Source organism: Agelaius phoeniceus (genome assembly GCF_051311805.1).
Source record: "Agelaius phoeniceus isolate bAgePho1 chromosome W unlocalized genomic scaffold, bAgePho1.hap1 SUPER_W_unloc_1, whole genome shotgun sequence".
In the NCBI taxonomy this organism is placed as follows: domain Eukaryota; kingdom Metazoa; phylum Chordata; class Aves; order Passeriformes; family Icteridae; genus Agelaius; species Agelaius phoeniceus.
In genome coordinates this window covers 2,044,358-2,063,628 of record NW_027509866.1, presented here as the reverse complement: position 1 = coordinate 2,063,628, position 19,271 = coordinate 2,044,358, and the positions used below count along the sequence as shown (strand labels likewise).

General features: G+C 56.9%; 1 protein-coding gene and 1 long non-coding RNA gene across 2 annotated transcripts in view; both read right to left on the bottom strand.

The window, feature by feature from the left end:
- Positions 1 to 19,271, bottom strand: part of LOC143692506 (uncharacterized) — a 194,254-nt gene that overhangs the window by 173,428 nt on the left and 1,555 nt on the right. The window lies entirely within an intron of this gene.
- On the bottom strand, positions 9,074 to 10,006 carry LOC143692537 (olfactory receptor 14J1-like). The gene has a single exon (XM_077172783.1). The coding sequence runs from the start codon at positions 10,004 to 10,006 to the stop codon at positions 9,074 to 9,076; it is 933 nt and encodes a 310-aa protein (XP_077028898.1).

Sequence of the window (19,271 nt, the reverse complement as noted above, 5' to 3'; positions counted from 1 at the left end):
TTTGGGAGTGCAGAAGGGCAATTCTCCATCCACCAGCTCCAGACTGCACTGCCTCAGGAGCACGGCCCACTCGCCAGCTTTGGCCCACTCGTGGCACTGCTAGAGGAGGAAGAAAGTGCAACTGCACAATTCCAGCCAATCAAGAAGGAAGAATGGGACAGACAAAACAGCCTGTGCAGATGCAGGCGTTCAGCTGGGACTGTGGAGAGTTTGGGTCCTTGCCAATTGGATGTGTGTCCCCAGCTGCAATCTCTGGGCCTGCAGCAGAGTCTCACTCACCTGCCAAAGCAGAAAGCTCAGGCGCTGTGCTCGCAACGGGCTCGTCTGATGCAGAGCTGTCAGAGCAATGTGAGGGCAGAGCCAGCCCAGCTGGGCCCAGGGCTGAGCCCAGCAGAGCCCTGGCAGAGCCCAGAGCAGCCTCAGCAGCCGCAGAGCCTGGCTGCAAGGAGAGAAAGCAGAAACCGCCCGTCAGCTGAGGGCTCCTGTGCCCTTGTGCCAAGGCCTGCGGTGCCCAGGCCATGCTGGCTGTGCCCAGAGCTGCCCATCCCTGCTGCCTTTGGCAGCAGAGCAGGAGGGCAGGACATGTGCCCAGCCTGCAGCCAGCCACGGCACATCCAGCCCTCAGCAGCTGCCCAGAGCAGGATGCTCCTGTGCTCGCTGCCATCTCCCAAAAGCTCTGATCCCACCCTGCCAAGCACACAGGGACCCACCTCACGCCAGCCACGGCTGCAAGAAAAGCTGCTCCCAAACCATGGCCTCAGCCTTCTCCAAGGCCACCGCCCATCCACGCCACAGCTGCTCCCAAGCACTTCCCCATCCACACTGGACCACCTAGAACACTTCCTCTGGAAAAACAAACAACACATTATTGAAAAGAGATTAGATGCAAAAAGGGAAAACAAGAAAAACGGGAAAAACTCTTATCTCTGTCAGGGCCTTGAGGAAGGCCCAACTCCTACATGGTAGGGAAAAACCCAGCCATGGCTGAGGGAAGCCCACACTTTCTCTCTTCCCCCCTGCACTGCCCCCCAAAATCACCGTGATCCCAAAGCAAACGAGGGCAGTGCAGTAGGCCAGCCCTTCCTTGCCTGCAGAGCAAAGCAGCCCCTGCACAGGTTCTGGAGTCCCACCTCTGCTCCCACCATGGGGCTTTGTTTGTGTCGGGCTGGCTGCCCCAGCCCCAGCCCCAGCCCGGGGCACGGTGGGTGCTGGGGGCTGTTGGCAGGGCCAGGAGCCCACTCCCATTTCGTACCCAGCCCAGCCCATCCCCCCAGCCCTGCCAAAAAGCAGCTGGGCAGCGACTGAAGGATGAGTTGCATCTGCCCCAGCAAAGGGGGAACCTTTGCCTCCCAGCCAGGCTGGGCCATGCCCAAATCTGGCAGAATTTCCCCGGCTGGGGACTCATCTGCAAATTCCCTGTGGAGTTTGGCTTTGAAGAAGGTGCCAGAATCAAAGTCCATCACCTTCAGCCTCCAGTGGCCAGGCTGAGGAAGAGCTTGTCATCCTTGATGTCATCCTGGCTGTCTCCAGCAGCAGCAGCAGCAGCAGCAGCAGCAGCAGCAGCAGCATCCCCACCCGGTACAGCTTCTCCAGGGGCTCCTGCTCCTTCCCTGGGGGGAGACCAGGCTCTCAGGGCTCTGCCCAGGGCCCCAGCTGTCAGGGAACCAGCACAAGCAAAACCAGCTTGGATGGCGGCCACCAGTGCTGGGCAGAGCAGCTCAGCTCCAGCACAAAGGCTGCGTGTGCCCATCCCATGGCCCCGGTGCAGTGACACAGGCAGCACAAAAAGGTCTGGGTTCCTTTGCTTCTGATTGCCAAGGCATGTGTGGAGCTGGAACTTACCAGGGCCCTGGATCAAAGTGTGCCTGTGGCTCTCTCCCTTCTTCTATGGCAGAGGAATATCCTGCACCCAAGGATCACAGAACAGGTCTTCTAATGTGGGTCTCTCCAAGGAGTTCACGGATAAACACCACCTGATCAGATCTTTGCACTCTGGGGAGAGAAAGCAGAAACTGCCGGTCAGCCAGAGAAGGCTCCTGTCTGCTTTGCCCCACTATTCCCATGGCCAGGCCATTCTGGATGAGCTCAGGGTTGGGCCTAAACTTTCCCATCAATTCTCTGTTTTGGAGGAGAGCAGGACCTGTGCCACCTCCTCAGCAGGTGCCAGAGCGGGATGCTCACGAGCCCGCTGCTGGCTCCCAGCACTGGGATTCCCCCCGTGCCCAGAGAAGAGGATCCACCTTGAGAGAGCCCTTGTGGCAGCGGGAGCTGGCCCCAGCTGAGGTTCCGGCCCCTCCTGAATGGGTGCTCCCCGCAGACCATCTGGTGCAGCAGGATGCCCAGGGACCAGATCGTTGCTGCCTCGCCATGGTACCAGCCAAAGTCGTTCCATTCCGGGGGGCTGTAGGACAGTGTTCCTATGGAATACAGATGGAGTTCAGCAGGGGGATGCTGCTGCTCCCACAGCCTGGCCCCAGCATCCCTGGGCCTGCAGGGGCTGCATCAGTGGCACACAGGGTGACCACTGCCCTCTCGCCAGCACCTGGGACTTGTGCACAAACTTAGGCTTGCAAAAGAAGCCACTGGTGTCAGAAGAGGGCAGAGGAAGCCCTGGCTAAGCCTGACCCTGACCTGTAAAGGAAAAACCCTCTCCGTGCTGGGGAAAAAACATGCCCTTATCCTCCCTGCCTGCATTGCCCCAAAAATATTAGGAAGCCAAGGCAAACAGGGAGAGTGGATCAGTCCAAGCCCTTCCTCTCGCCTGCACACCAAACTGGCTGGGGCACAGGTTCCGCCCCCATCTCTGCTACCCCCACCCACGGGGGTTTTGGTAGGGCTGGCTGCCCCAGCTCAGCCCCAGTCCTGGGCAGAGTGGCTGGCAAAGGCTGCCAGCAGGGCTGGAAGATGGCTCCCCACCCAGCCCCGCTCTAAAGCAACTCAGCTGAAGACTCAGTCCCCTGACTGCAGCAAAAGGGAGAATCCCCGCTGCCACAGCCAGCTTGGGCTGGGAGATGTTGGGCCATGAGATCCCGGGACCAGGAGTACACCCTTATGTGGGCTCACCTGCAAAGTGGGTGTAGGCTGTCTCTTGCAGGTAGGTGCCACAGCCAAAGTCGATCAGTTTGGCCTTCCCGGTGTGCAGGTCGAGCAGGATGTTCTCTGGCTTGATGTCGCGGTGCAGGACCCCGCAGCTGGTGCAGTGCCGCACGGCCTCCAGCACCTGGCGGAACAGCGCCCGCGCCACCTCCTCGGGCAGGAACCGCCGTGCCCCAATGAAACGCTGCAGGTCCTGACACCGCTCTGGCCGCTCCAGCACCATCACGATGTGGTTGGGCAGCTCAAGCCACTCCAGCAGCTGCACCACACCAGGGAAGCCAGTGGACACCTTGGCCTGCAGCACGACCTCCAGCGGGGCCCTGCTGCCGTCGGGCTGCGGGAGGAGCACGATGCCCTCAGTGGGGCCGATGCCGTGCCGGGGCTCGGGGAGCCCTCAGCCAGCCCGGGATGCTCTGCGCCCTGCGCTGGACCCACGCCCGCTCTCCCTCGAGGCGTCCTGGCGGCTTCCACCGTGCCGGGCCTCGGCTCATCCCCGCCCGGCAGCCCCGGCTGCTGCCGCTGGCCCCGCTCACTCACCAGCTCGCCCCAGTGCCGGACGCGGTTCCGTGGCACCCTTTTGATGGCCACCTGAAAGCCAAGGACAGCAGCGGGCTCAGCTCGACGCCCGCCCTGCCCAGCCCCATCCTCCTCCTCCTCCTCCTCCGCCCCCTCCTCCTGCGCCCGCCGCCGGCCCCGCCGCTCACCGGGGCGCCGTCCGAGAGCCGCGTGGCCGCGAAGACGCTGCCGAATCCTCCGCGCCCCAGCAGCGAACCCACTCGGTACCGCTCCTGCAGGGCCTCGTGCGCCTTCCCTGCGGGCGAGACGCGGCTGTCAGCGCTCGGCCCGGGGCCAGCAACGGCCCCCGAGCGCCCCTCAGCCGCCCCGGGACGGCCATGCCCAGGCGTTCGCTCTTTGGAACGCGGCACGGGAGGCTCGGGGCCGGCGGCCGCGCTGCCGAGCGGCGGAGCTCGGGCCGGGGAAGCCGCAGCGGAGGCGGCGGGAGCGGCCGCGCCGCCTGTGTCCTCTGCGGGCCCCGGGAGGAGCCGGGGCCGGGGCGGGGGCCGGGGACGGGGTCGGGGCTGGAGCCTGCCTCGGGGGCGGGGCCGGGCTCGGGCCAGGCGGAGCCGAAGGGCGGCGATGCCGCCCCCGCACCAGGCACTGACGCCCGCCCAGCAGCGCCACCGCCAGCACGGCCAGAGCCGGGCGGAGGCGAGAGCGCGGCGGGACGGCCGGGGCCGGGCACGGGGCAGCCCCGCCCGGGGCCGGGGGCGGGCCGGGGGCATGGCCCGGCCCGGCAGGGGAGAGGGAGGCGGGGAGAGGAGAGGGACGCCGGGCAAGGGACCCCGAGAGAAGGGTGCCCGACCGAGGGAAAGGGAGAGAAAGAGAAAGATAAAGAGAAAAAAAGAAAGAGTGCTCTAAAATATCTGTTTTGCTGCTGTCGCTGCTGCTGCTGCCGCTGCTGCTGCCGCCGCTGCCGCCGCTGCAACTGAAGCACCGGGGCCGTTCGTCCCCGTGTCCGTTCCCCGCTCGCCCCACGAGCCCCACGTTCGAGCCCCGCGCGCCCCGGGCACAGCCCCTGAGTCTGTCCAAACACGGGAACTTTGCAGCGGTGAGCCCAGATGCAGAGCCCTGACTCCTGCACACTGGCACAGCAATCCCCTCGCTTGCTGCTCTGCATTGGCCTGGCTGAGGGTCAAACACTGTCGGGCCACCTTCCCTTGCTGTAGGATTCCTACCTGACCCAAGCACTGCACTTACATCTCCAGTGTTGCCTTCCAGTAAAACCAGGGGAAGGAAAACTCTGTGTGGTTCATGGTTTTTTTGAGTGTCTAAAAATCACTGAGTCACCGATCTTAGAGGTGAAGTGCATCTGGAATTCCTGGGATGGAGAAGTAGTGCAACATGGAAAAGGGGAGCATAGAAATAAATAGAGGAAAAGATCTTGGATTGTTTCTTTCATTTTCATTTCCCTTCTGGAAAGCTGTTTCAGTTTTCCAGGAATCTTCTCCTGTCTCTCTTCTCAAGAATGTCTCATGGAGAACAAGGTCAAGCTTCTGTCACAAGATTTGCCAGCAGGAAATTATGCCACTGGTGAAATTTTCATGATGACTGTTTGTGCTGGCTTAGGGCAAATTTGGGGAGGAAACCTCCAAAAGGGATCAGTCTAGAAAGCAAGTTCAAGCATCCCCTCCCCCTACTAGTTCAGGAAAAGACTTCCCTCAAAAAAAGTGAAAAAACCCCAGTTTATTTAACAAGTAAAGTATTCAGAAGCATGAAAAATGCATAATATTAAATGAAACCTCTGACAGTGCTGAAGAGATGGCAAATTCAGAAAGTCCTTTTTGTGGGTTGTAGTTGGCTCACTCGGTCTCTTCTAAGTCCGTCTGGTGCTGGAATGCAGCGTCCCAGAGCTCGGTGGGCCACAGGTGTGAGCTGCCGGTGTTTTTCTGGGTTTTCAGTCCAGAGCAGATTTAAACAGTTCCAAGAGAAAGGAAAGTCACAGTCCAAGGAACTTCTCTGCCTAAGCTAGCTAAAACCAAATTGCTGGACCTGGGCTGTGAAGGCATCGGGAAATTTCCAAATCTGGGCACTGGCAGTCCCAGCAAACACCAGATCTGGATGGTGCTGGAGCCAGAACCTGGAAATTTCCAAATTTTGGCTTTCTGTGCCAGCAAATCACTGGACTTGGGCTGTGCCAGCACCAGGAAGTTTTCAGATCTGGCACTGGCACTGCCAGCAAACACCAGATCTGGGTGGTGTCATTGCCAGTGACAGAAATCTGCCGGATTTGGGCTCTGCTGGCACCAGGAAATTTCCAAATCTGGGCACTGGCGCAGCAAACACAAAATGTGGGCAGTGCCAGAGCCAGTAGCAGAAAGTTGCCGGGTTTTGGATTTCTGTGCCAGTAAATTGCTGCTGCACTTGGGCTGTGTCAGAATAGGGAAATTTCCAGATGTGGGCACTGGCGGTGCCAGCAAACACCAGTGAAACCTTCTGGTCCTCGTCCGGACCATTGGCCAGTGGTTTCCCTGAGAACCAGCTCTGGCCACTTTACAGACAGAGACTGCTTCCATCTGGTGCTCTGGAAACAGAACTTCAATGAAGGCAAACACAACAAACAGGACGGCGTGCACAGTAGAGAGAGCAAAGCAGAAAAAAGCCTGGCTCCAGGGTCTAGCAGGGATATTTATCCATTTATTTATGGGGAGGGGTTAAGGTGGGATCTGAGGGAAGGATCCAAGAGGAAGGAGGGATTAAGAATATTACAATTTTTGCAGTATAAATATATTGCATTATATTCTGCAATATAATTATGCAGAATATTACAATTTTGCAGAATATTACAATTTTTGCAATGGTAGCAAAGAGAACTCAGAACTTTCTAGTAACAATCTGCAAACCTGAACAAGAGGATTATGGGTGGGAGCTCCTGCTGACCCTGACTAAAGAGGGTTTTCCCATGGCCTTAAGCCGAGGTCTCCCTCTTCTTTTAACCAACCCCAACACACCAGATCTGGGTGGAGCCTGGTTTTGGCTTTCTTTGCCAGAAAATTGCTGCATTTGGGTTGTGCTGGCACCAGGAAATTGCCAATGTGGGCACTGGCAGTGTCAGCACACACCAGATCTGGGTGGGGAATGTCCAGGCACCAGGAAATTGCCAAATGTGATCTTTCTGTGCCAGTATATTGCTGGAATTGTGCTGTGCAGGCATCTGAAAAATTCCGGATATGGGCACTGGCGGTGTCAGCAAACACGAGATTGGGTTGCTGTAGGTACCAGGTATTTGCCTGGTTTTGGCTTTCTGTGCCAGCAAATTGCTGGACTTGGGCTGTGCTAGAATAGGGAAATAGCAAGATGTGGGAACTGGCAATGCCAGCAAACACCACATTTCCGGAAGGATATGATCTGGACCCGTTCCCCTCCCTTCCCTTTTCTCCCTCAACAAGGTGCCAGAGTGGCTGGACAGCAGCCAGGCAGAAAGGGACCTGCAGGGACTGATGGACAGCAGGCTGGACATGAGGCAGCAGTGTGCCCAGGTGGCCAAGAAGGCCAATGGCTCCTGGCCTGGATCAGGAATGGTGTGGCCAGCAGGAGCAGAGCAGGGATTCTTACCCTGTGCTCAGCACTGGTTGGGCAGCACCTCGAGTGCTATGTCCAGTTCCTGGCCCCCAGTTTAGGAAGGACATGGAGGGGCTGGAGCATGTCCAGAGAAGGGCAACAAGGCTGGGGAGGGGTCTGGAGCACAAGTCCTGTGAGGAGCGGCTGAGGGAGCTGGGGTTGTTTATCCTGGAGAAGAGGAGACTCAGGGGAGACAGGGCAGTGTCAGGGCACAGGTTGGACTTGATGATCTCTATGGCCTGTTGCACCCTTGCTGATTCTGGGATTCTCTGAAACCACCCTTGGAGCAGTTGCAGGATGAGCCCTGGGCCTCCTCTTCAGCAGCTCCAGCAGCCCAGGTCCCTCAGCTTCTCCTGGCAGCCCCAAAGCCCATCCTGTCAGTCCTGCAGAGCCTCTGCAGCTCCTCCTCATTGCCCAGAACAGGGAGCCCCAGAGCCAGACACAGCAGCCCAGATGTGCCCCCCTGGCCTGGGGTGCCTCTGGCAAGGGAGCAGCAGCAGGCACTGCAGGAGCCTGCAGACAATTCCTGCAGCACTTGTAGGATGATCCTGCTGCCCAAGGGACATTTCCATGGGGCCAAGTCAGGAACTGCAATGGGGAGTGGGGCCAGAGAGGAAAGGGCAAACAGGGATGGGCTGTTTGCAGGGCAGGGAAAAGGGCTGGGCATTGGGTAGAAATTTCTACCAGGAAGTGTAAAGAAAGCAAAGGTGAAGCAGAGGAAATGCTGAGGGCAGTTTGGGGGTGGCTGCCAGGCAGCCCTGGCTCTGAGCAACAGCGTCTGCAGTGGCACAGGAAACTCCCAGCTGATGGGAACAAACTTTCTGGCTGAGTGCAGAGGCCAGGACAAAGCTGAGTGGTTTCCCTGGTGTCCCCCAGGCCTGGCTGGCCCCAGGGGCTGATGGCATTTGTGCTCCCTCAGGTTCATGTCCCCACAGCAACAGCATGGGGGTGCTGGCCCTGCTGTGTGCAATGCAAACAGGGGCTGCTGAGGCAGTGCTGCCGTGTCTGTGCCTGCAAGGATGGGGCACCTGTGTGAGCTGGGGGAGAGGCCAGGGCTGCAGAGGGGGGATGTTGTTGGCAGCTGCATGAGGACGCTCTGGGACGCTGCCCTGGGCTGTGCAGCGCACTGGGCATGGATCAGCCCCTGCTCTGCTGCTCCTTCCCGTCTGCCCCAGGGCCCTTGCAGAGCCCCAGCCATGCTGTTTGCCCCCAGCCTGCCCACGGCCAGCCTGGGGCTGCTGACGGGGGTTTCTGTGCTGAGCATTGGCCTGGCCGTGTTCTTGAGAGAGCCTGGGCAAGGAGCCTGGAGCCCCCAGGGCCTGGCCTGAGGCGTCAGCGCTGCCCCAGCAGTGCCCATGGCCTGTCCCTGCTGCAGCCCCGGCACTGCCACCCCCAGGGCTGTGCCCGGCCCCGAGAGCACTCAGGCCCTGCAGCAACACCAGGGCCACCAGGGCAGCGGGGCAGGGCCATGGCAGCAGCACTGGCAACACCAAGTGCTGCTGCTGCTGCTGCTGCTGGGCACAGCTGCTGGGCCAACACTGATCTGCCCCAGCTCTGCACACAGACATTGCTGCTGCAGCTCCAGAGAAGGCAACACAAGGGCATCTCTGCAGAAAACTCTGCTGGGAGAGATCCTTTAGTTCCTTTAAAGCCACCAAGAGCGCAGCCCCTCATTGACACAGTCTGTGGCCACAGGGGAGGTGGAGAGAAACAAAATAAGAAATAGCAGAAAAATTACATTTCTCCATAGACAATATGAAAAAAGTAAAAGAAAGACAAAGGACCGTGAAAATGAAACCAACAAGAAGTGTCAAAGATGACTTTTATTTAAAGTAATTGGCAGAAACTGGCCAGCAGTTTACTGTTTCTGAAAGCATCCAGTCATCAGTCTCTTCACAGCAGCCTTGAGCTCCTGGTTCCTCAGGCTGTAGATGAGGGGGTTCAGGGCTGGGGGCACCACCGAGTACAGAACTGACAGGGCCAGATCCAGGGATGGAGAGGAGATGGAGGGAGGCTTCACGTAGGAAAACATTGCAGTGCTGAGGAACAGGGAGACCACAGCCAGGTGAGGGAGGCAGGTGGAAAAGGCTTTGTGCCGTCCCTGCTCAGAGGGGATCCTCAGCACAGCCCTGAAGATCTGCACATAGGAGAAAACAATGAACACAAAACAGCCAAATACCAAACAGGCACTAACAGCAAGAATCCCCAGTTCCCTGAGTTGGGATTTGGAGCAGGAGAGCTTGAGTACCTGGGGGATTTCACAGAAGAATTGGCCCAGGACATTGCCATGGCACAGGGGCAGGGAAAATGTATTGGCTGTGTGCAGCAGTGAATAGAGAAAGGCACTGGCCCAGGCAGCTGCTGCCATGTGGGCACAAGCTCTGCTGCCCAGGAGGGTCCCGTAGTGCAGGGGTTTGCAGATGGACACGTAGCGGTCGTAGCACATGATGGTCAGGAGGGAAAGCTCTGCTGAGATGAAGAGCAGAAAGAAAAAGAGCTGAGCAGCACATCCAGTGTAGGAGATGTTGCTGGTGTCCCAGAGGGAATTGTGCATGGCTTTGGGGACAGTGGTGCAGATGGAGCCCAGGTCAGCGAGGGCCAGGTTGAGCAGGAAGAAGAACATGGGCGTGTGCAGGTGGTGGCCGCAGGCTACGGCGCTGATGATGAGGCCGTTGCCCAGGAGGGCAGCCAGGGAGATGCCCAGCAAGAGGCAGAAGTGCAGGAGCTGCAGCTGCCGCGTGTCTGCCAATGCCAGCAGGAGGAAGTGCCTGATGGAGCTGCTGTTCGACATTTGCTGGGGCTGCACATAGGGATCTGTAAAAAAAGTAATCATGGAATAGTTGAGTTTGGAGAAAACTTTAAGTATCCCAGCACAGCCTGGGGGGCACTTTCCCCCCACTGCCTGCCCAGGGCTCTGCTGCCTGGAGCTGTCCCTGCCAGCAGCTGCTTCCCTGTGCCCAGGGCAGGGCCCTGCCAGTGCTGCCAGAGCCCAGCCCAGCCCTGGGGGCTCAGCTCTGCCCTGCAGAGCCCTCCCAGCTCAGGCACTGCCCAGGGGCAGCTCTGGCTCTGCAGGCTCTGATAGCAATGTCAGAGCAACCCTGAGGAGGCTGGAAAAGCAACACTGATTCTGCCCTAAGGGACCCTGTGCTCATCTCAGTAACTGCCCAGTTTATTCAGATGTAATAGAAATGTTTTTTATTTTTTACTGCCTGAAATCAGAGATGAATATCTATGTGCTATTTCACATCCAGGCAACCCAGAGCAGTAGATTAAAAAAGCAGGATTTCCCCTTTTATGCAGCCCCTGCCTTGCTGTGCTCCCTTTATAATCTATTTGGAAATGTTCTGCAGTGAAATGCCATGCTGGGAGCAGTCCTGAACAATGCAGCATCCTCCCCACACAAGGAGAACACTTCCAAGCCTCACCAGCTGTCTCCTGCCACCCAGATCTTGTCCCCCAGTGCTGGGAGCAGCTGCCAGGGCTGGCTGAGAGCTGTCCCTGGCAGGCAGCAGAGTCCCTGCCCCAGCACAGTGCCCTGGGCTGCAGGACCCTGCTCTGCAGGACAGCCCTGGGCACCCCTGGCTGCTCTGCACAAGAGACAAGCAGAGAATGTACTCACAGGCTCTGCAGGCATTGGGATGTTCCAGCTGCAGGAGATGGCTCCAGGAGCTGCAGCTGCACTGTCCTGCAGCCAGAGGTTCCTGTGCCAAGGGCTGGCAGTGATTGTGCCCCAGGCACTTCTCAGCCCCTTCCCAGCCCTGACTGATTGAAGCTCTCTGTGCCTCTGGGCTGTGCCCGGGCTGGCTGCAGGCAGTGCCCCAGCCCTGCTGGGCTGGCACAAGAGCTGCTCATCCAGAGAAATGTGCTTTTGAAGCTCTTCTTGGTCACCAGGAGCTGCCTCTGTGCCAGGAGCCCAGCCCAGCTCAGCAGCACAGACACAGCACAAGGACTTTAATCAGCCTCTGGGGCTTTGTGCTCAGGCCCTGAACATCAGGCCCTGAGAGGGAGCTGAAGAAACCTCTCCAGAACTCCAAGGCAGAATCCAACTCCAAAGTTTCTTGGACTTTTAATGGGTCCCACTGTGGGACACAACTGAGAAAGTGTCCCCAGGCCCCAGGCAGAGCAGAGAACTGCAGGCAGTGATGACAGGTGGGGACAAAGAGAAGCCAAGTCTTGGTGCCCTGGGGCACAGCAGGTCTGTGCCAGCAAGGGCTGGGAGGAGACACCTTGTCCTGAGGCCCTGGGGCCTCCTGGCCCAGCCCCAGCCAGGCTGGGCACTGCCAGCCCCTTGTGCTGCCCTCAGCATCCCCCCCTAGCCCACATCCCAGTGGCCTCAAGGATCTGCTGCAAGGAGTCCCTGGGGAGCCTTGCTCAGCAATGGCCCTGGGGGCTCCTTCATGCTCCCTGCAGGGACTGCAGCTTTTTCAAAGGACTTTGGCTTTGGCTTTTGCCTTGGAGTCTCTGAGAAGTTTGTGCAATCATGGCCTCCAATTATCTGCTTTAACGAGTCCCTTGAGAGCTTTGTACTGACACTCAGTGCTGCTCAGTAATGCTTTCAGCTTCTCAAATTTTTTAAGGTAGTTTGGAATTTCCTTTCCACACTGAGACTCTGAGAGGTTTTTGTGCCATCCTGGCCTCCAATTCTCTCCTCCAAGGAGTCCATGATGAGCCTGTGTTGGGGATGGACCTCAGTGGGACCCATTCATGCTTTGAGACACTTTGGGGTTTTCTTCTGACTTTGACTCCTGGAAAGGTTTGTGCAATCTCCTCTCAGGCCCTGAGGTTCAAGGGCTCAGCTCCAAATGCACCACAGGGCTCATCAGGATGCAGCAAGTCCTGACAAACCATGGCTCTGCCTTGATTTCCCTCTGCTCTAATGCAGTTTATCAGGAATGTATCTGGAGTGAGTTTGGTTTGCTAATTTGAGATTTCTCAGCCAATGCATCTATTAGTGCAGTGGTATCAGTGTTGGCTAATTACCATTGCACTCACTGGAATATATTTACTCATTTCCTGCTGCGAGATAGGATTAGGAGAAAGGCAAAGTAGGCTCAAAATTTTAAAGGGGTATATTGAAAAGTTTATTATCAGTGAATAGAAGAAAGAATAATAAGAATCTGAACACTTCTCCTCTCCCTACAACCTTTTCTTTCTTACTGACAATGCAAGGAGACAAAACCTGAAAGTTTCAGTCAGTTTACACCATCTAGAACAGTCTTTCTTCAGTTCACTTAGGCAGAGGAGTCTCTCTCTCATGCTATGGAGACTTCTCCATAAGAAAAAAGTTCTCTCGTGGCTCTCAATTCCCAGGAATAGCAGCTGCCCAGAAAATCTGCAATTGTGAAGTCCCTCCCATTTGTCACAGCTTTCCCCACAGCTGTGTTTATGGGCCATGTCAACTTATGGGGTATGAGTTTAAAGATGAGCTGTTCAAGAGCAAAGATTCTCTTCACCTATTTCACAAAATCATCTTCATCTCTGAGAACAGAGATCTTCTTCTCTCCCTGAGGACACAGGATCTCATTACTCTTCTCTCTTTCTCTGTTTAAACTTCTCATGGGATCACAGCTACTTCAACAATTGCCTACTTTAGCATGGAGGTTTTTGCTGAACAAGTCATCTCCCCATATTTTCAATTAGTTATAGGGAAAAAGAGAGTCTGATGTATCAATTACATCCTTCCCCATAGCTTTACAAGAGGATTTCCGCCCCAAGATCAAGGCATCTCCTCATACCTCCCATCTGGGGCTCAACTTCCTCTTCAGTGACCTCGGTGTCTTCATGTTGCTCCTCTCTGTGCCTGCACTTTGTCCTTTTCTCTCACTGGAGGGAGGATGGAAGCACTGAAAGAGTTCATATCTCACCCGGGGCCTGCAGATGGTTCCGTGCCCCCGGCCGGGCTCGGTGCTTGCGGAGCTGTTTTACGATGGAGGTTTCTGCAGCGGCTGCGCTGGGGCTGTGTCAGGATGGGCCGCGCTGGGGCAGGGCCAGGATCTCAGCAGCCAGGCCAGAGCACAGCAGCAGCACGGCCAGGGGCCGATGGCTTCTCCTGCCCCTGCCCGGGGCTTGCAGCTGAAGCCCAAGGGCGGCAGAATCTTGGCCGAGCCGGCCCGGCCCGGGGCTGCTCCTGGGGCCCGGCGGATCCTGGCTGGGCCCGGGCTGGCGGCGGGGCAGGGCTCAGCAGGGCCCAGATGTTCCCAACTGCAGCCATGGCCCTGCCCGGCCTCGGCCCCGCGGCCTCCCCTGCCCTGCCCGGCAGCCGATGGGGCCTGGCGGGGTCCCTGGAAAGGGGCCCGGCCCCACGGCAGGAGCCGCCCGGCCCGGCCTGGCTGAGATGGGGCCGGGTCAGCCTTGTTACCTCTGTGCCAGCCAGAAGGGAAAGAGACCCTGCCAGGCTTTCCCATCTTTAACATGTGTCTTCACAGAGCCGCATACAGTTTCCTTCATAGTTTAACAGATTGTCAGTTCTCAAAGATAATTACTGATTGGTTTTTTTTGTCAGACATGGAGGAAACTGCTAGCAGCTTCTCTTAGAACATCACTTTCGTGATGCAAAACCACCACAACTGCACAGAGCACAGAGCTCTTTTGTCCATATATAGTGCTCATGTGCCCAAGGTTTCAAAATACCTCCCTGGGAGATCTCTGGGCCCCGTCCAAGGTGTTTTCAAATGAAAACATTCAGCTCAGAGTCTAAGAAAATCACCAGAGGACAGGGCCAGCCTGACCTGTCTGTCCTGGCTACTTTTGTCTGAGATCAGTCCTTGGATAAACAGAATTGAGAGGCCAAATTCTAATTTTGGCCATGGTCCCTGGACCTGAAAGCCGGTTCTTTTCCATAGGAAGGAAGGAACAGAGCCCCAGTGTTTCAGGGGCAGATGAGAAATGGCCACCAGAGGCCAAGGCCAGCCAGAGCAAGCAGGATTTTGTTCTGAGTGATATCCTTGCATATAGGAATTGCTTTAGGGAGAGTTTCAATTTTGGCAATGGGCATCTGAAAAGGGGGGCGGTTCTTTCCCATAGCAAGAAAAGCACGGAGCCCCAGTTTTCCAGGAGCTGATGAGAGGCGGCCCTTGACATTGCAGCATCAGCCAGACCTGTCAGGGGACCCCTGGGAAGCCAAACCAGCCAGGCCTGTTCAATGTTCCCTCAGTTCCATGGGGCCCCACAGTGTCCCAATGGTCCCTTGCTTCCCTGAGGCCCTGAGGTGCCATAATGCCCCGTTGGTGACACCAGGCCCTGAAGGGTCCCCATGGTCTCCATGGTTCCATCAGGCCCCACAGAGCCATAATGGTCTCTGGGTTCCATGAAGCCCCACTGTGTCACCATGGCTCCTTGGTTCCATGGGCTCCAGTGGTGCCACAATGATTCCCTTGGTTCCATGAGGTCTCCACACTGTCCCAGTGATCTCCATGGGAAGGGAAGGACCCAGCCCCAGTGTTGCAGGGGCAGCCACCAGAGGTCCAGGCCAGCCAGGCTTGATGGTACTGGCAGATTGTGCCTGGGAGCAACCCTTGGATATCCAGAATTTTGGAGGTGGAATCCCAATTTCAGACATGGACACCTGGAGGATAAGGATGGTTGTTTTCCATTGGAAAGAAAGCATGGAACACTGATTACACAGTGACATTTGGGGATCTATGGGGAGCATTGGGGATTGTTTCTGCACCTCGTGACCCAACAGGAGCTTTTCTAATAAACGTTGCCTGAAGCTCCCACTGTGCTCATGACAGGAACCCATGTGAGTGTCTGGGACATCCTGGCTCTTTGGCAGCCTGGGGACTCCTGGGATGTCACCATGGAATGGCTGTGACTGCCTCTGACCACAGGGCTCTTTACCATCCCCAGAAAGCCCTGGGAAGTCTGCATGGAGCCCCTGTCTCTGCCTGTGACATTGCAGCTCTGGAACAGCCTGGAGACTCTTGGAAAGTCCCCATGGAACCCCTCTGAGGGCCTGTGACAAATCTGATCCTTAGCAGGCAACCATCCCCAGCCCCCTGTTGCTATGGTCAGTTTCCATGGCAACCATCACCAGCCCCCTGTTGCTATGGTCAGTTTCCATGGAAACCATCCCCAGCCCCCTGTTGCTATGCTCAGTCCCTTGGCAGCTCCAAGGAGACCCCATGCCAGGGGTGGTTGCCATGGACACCAGCTCAGGCCTGCAGCCAGAGCCCGTTGCCATGGCAACCATTGGCAGCCCCCATCCCCAGGCTGATGGGATCCCAGAAGCACAGAATTGGCTGAGCTGGGAGGGACCCATCAGGATCCTCCAGTCCAACTGCTGGCCCTGCACAGGGCACCCCAACAATGCCAGCCTGGGCCTGGCAGCGCTGGCCAAACGCTGCTGCAGCTCAGAGAGCCCTGGAGCTGGGACCCTGCCCTGGGGAGCCTGGCCAGGGCCCCAGCAGCCTCTGGGCAAAAACCTTTTCCTGACATCCAACCTGAGCCTGCCCCGACTCAGCTGCAGCCGCTCCCTCCACTCCTGTCCCTGGGCACCAGAGGGAAGAGGTTCCCACAGCCCCAGCCAGGGACCCGCTCCCAAGGCTGCTGCCATGGCCACCAGGGCTGCCACCAGCTGGGATGCTCGGTTTCCACGGGCCGGGCTTCAGGAATGGGATTCCCCAATTTCCTGCTCCCGCTAAAACCGCACTGCCCTCGCTGCCCTCCCGCCTGCCATGGAAAGCACAAAAGGCAAAGATCCTGGGCTGGGAAAAGAACAATTTATTGGGAACAGCAACGAGATAAAGAACAAAGGGAACAGAAAAAATATTGATAACAGAAGGGATAAGTAAAACTACTTGCAGAGAAAACTACAACATCAACAACTGGCTCTTCCTGGTAATGTATTTCCTCCTGCCTGGAAAGGACACCCTTCTCCTCAGGGAGAGAGAGAGAGAGAGTCCCTTTCCTGTCGCTGGCAATGACCTGAGGTGGGAGTGAATGTAATGATACAGCCATGGCCAGACCCTCATGTTCTCCAATCCCACATCACGTCATTGGCAGGGGCAACAAAATGTACAGGTGTCTTCCCAGCATGGATCAGAGGGAACATGGATCACCAGGGCTCTAACCAACATGGGGTCTCCAAACGGGGATGAAGATGGAGCAGTGAACGAAGCTCCTCCTGAAATTGGGGCATTTGCAGGGTTTCTCTTACCAGTGACTTAGTTGGTGTCTTGTCAAGTGAGAGCTCTGGGTGAAGCTCTTTCCACACTGGGGACACTCGTAGGGCCTCTCCCCAGTGTGGATGCGCTGGTGCCTGATGAGGTGGGATGTCTGCTTGAAGCCCTTCCCGCAGTCAGGGCAGTGGAAGGGCCTCTCCTCTGAGGGAATTCGCTCATGCAGGTGGAGGCTGGAGCTGGTCTGAAACCTCTTCTGACAATGGGGACACTCGTAGGGCCTCTCCCCAGTGTGGATGCATTGGTGGATGATGAGGGCAGAGCTGCAGCTGAAGCCCTTCCCACACTCCCCACACTCATAGGGCCATTCCCCAGTGTGGATCATCTGGTGGCTGATCAGGGTGCTGCTCTGCCTGAAGCTCTTCCCACACTCCAAGCACTTGTGGGGCTTCTCCCCATTGTGAAGCTGCTCATGGACCACCAGCTCTGAGCTCTGGCTGAAGCTCTGTCCACCTTCCTGGCTCAGGGTGGGTCTTTCCTCCTCAGAGCACACTGGGCTGGGTTTGGAGCCCCTCCTTCTGTGGGATCTCTGGGGATTTTTCCTCCCCATTGGAATTCTGCACTGTGGAGCCACTCAAAACTGCCTTTTCCACGAGGTTCTGCCAAGGGGATTTGTCCTCCCTGGTCTCCATCCTCAGCTTCTTCCCTGGGGGAGGAAGGACAAGGAGAGGATGGGATTTGCCTCCATGCCAGAGGGAAGGGGAAGGAGATCCCCCCAGTGCATCCCCGGCAGGACGGGGTTGGCAGCAGGGTTGTCCTGCAGCCGGGGGCTGTGCTGGGCTGGGAGATGGAGCAGGAGAGAGGGGGAAAGGGGCACTGACTTCCTCCTCACCTTCCTGCATGTCCCGGGGCTCCTTCCTCTTCCTTGCAGCCTCCTCCTCCATCTGGCAAAGGTTTGGGGATGTGAAATCCTGTTTTGGGAGGAAAGCAAGGGATGAGCGCATTGAATTTTGTACTGGTTTCAAGGCAAACCTGGGGAGGGTCTAGGCGATAATTACAATTTAAAAAGAAAAGAAGATCAAAGCAATGATGCAGAAACACTGCCTTGAACTGACAGAGTCAGGATATAACCTGACACCCTGTTGCTCAGGGTGGTGGCTGCAGTCCCATTAAATGGTGGCTGCAGTCCTGTTGGAGTGATGAACGTGATTCTGTCCAAGCAGTGATCCTGTAGAAGGGTCTGGTCTTCCTCTGAAGGTCCAGGGGTGGTTCTGGAGCTCTTGTCCTCTGGGAATCCACTAGGCAAGCTGCTCCTGGTGTTGCAAGGCTCAGCTTATATCCAGGTAGGAATGCTTGGATCCTCCCCCTGGGCGGAGCATCCCACAATGGGATGATGGAATTTTATCAGTCCTGCAGTGACACTCAATGGCCCATTCACAGAAGATATCTCCCCTGGAGGGCGTTATCAGGGCTGAGTCATGGAAGAGATCAAGAACACTGCCCCACCTGTTTAGAGCAGTTGATGAAGATGGGCATTGAAAACATGCATTTGGTTCCATCTAACACTGCAGCCTGAAACAGTGGGGGAATCCCTGCTCAGGGGGTGAACACCACCCCCCTTACCCAAACTGGCTTAGGTGTAAAACCCCCACCCTGGGAAGGCCACACACACACAGGGGACAATGTCACACTTGCCCTGCCCCAGGGGAGGTCTCTGTCTCTGACACTCCGTGGCTGTCTCCCCTTTTCTCTTTCACAGGCTGGGGGCTTTGCCAAATCTAAGAATAATTTTTTTCTTTGTCCCTGTCACCTTTGTGACATCTACACAGAACTTTCCCTTCCTTTTCATAATCTTTTCCTAAAAGAGGTATCGCAATGTATTGGGCTGAATTTCCACTTTTCTTTTATCAGAATGTGGCAGCAGCTGAGCTGGAACTGTGCAGGACCAATGGATTTTGGAATTGCCACAAAATTGCTTCTACTGTGAGTTTATTGAATTTTGGGATTTGTTTGCATTTTCACCACAAGTGACTTGTGGGAAGAGCAAATTCAAGGCATTTTCTGTAGGGTTAAGTTTGATTTTTGTCAAGAAATCACTTTACTTTGTCCGGTGCCCAGGGGATGCTCAAGGGGGTCTCTGAGCCCTCTCACACTGGGGGATGCTTGGGAGTGGCTTGGTTGTCCCTGTCCCTGTGACCCCAGGCCATTCCCCAGGGTTGTCCCTGTCCCTGTCACCCCAGGCCATTCCCCAGGGTGTCCCTGTCCCTGTCACCCCAGGCCATTCCCCAGGGGTGTCCCTGTCCCTCTCACCCCAGGCCATTCCCCAGGGGTGTCCCTGTCCCTGTCACCCCAGGCCATTCCCCAGGGGTCTCCATCATTCTCACCCCAGGCAATGCTTGGGGGGTCTCCCTCCCTCTCTCCCCTGTGCCAGGGGGTGCTCAGGGCAGTCTCTGTCCCTCTCAGCCCAGGGGATGCTCGGGGCTCTCTGTCCCCTGGCCCTGGGGGATGCTCGGGGGGTCTCCATCCCTCTGGCCTCAGGCAATGCCTGTGCAGGGCTGGGCACCAGGGGCTCTGTGTCCCTCTCACCGCTGAGGCTGCTCGGGGCTGGGGGGGCTCTGCCACCTTCTCACCCCTGGGGAGGCCGGGGGGGTCTCTGTCCCTCTCAGCCCTGCTGGGACCCCACCCAAACATCATCGGGGTCACAGGGACAGAGACACCCCCAAAGCCCCAGAAGGGCTGAGCCTGGGATTTGGTTTGGGGCTGAAGATTTAGGAAGGGGCTGGAATTGGGGCTGGGCTTGGAGTTGGGGCTGAGATTTGGATTAGAGCAGGGATTGGGGTTAAGGCTAGACATGGGATTGGCTTTAGGGTTGGGGTTGGGATTGCGTCTGGGGCTAGATGAGTGTGGGGCTGGGGTGAGAATAAATACAAAACTGTG

Excerpts from the sequence above, each read along its gene's own strand:
- LOC143692537 (XM_077172783.1), bottom strand. The coding sequence starts at position 10,006 with ATGTCGAACAGCAGCTCCATCAGGCACTTCCTCCTGCTGGCATTGGCA.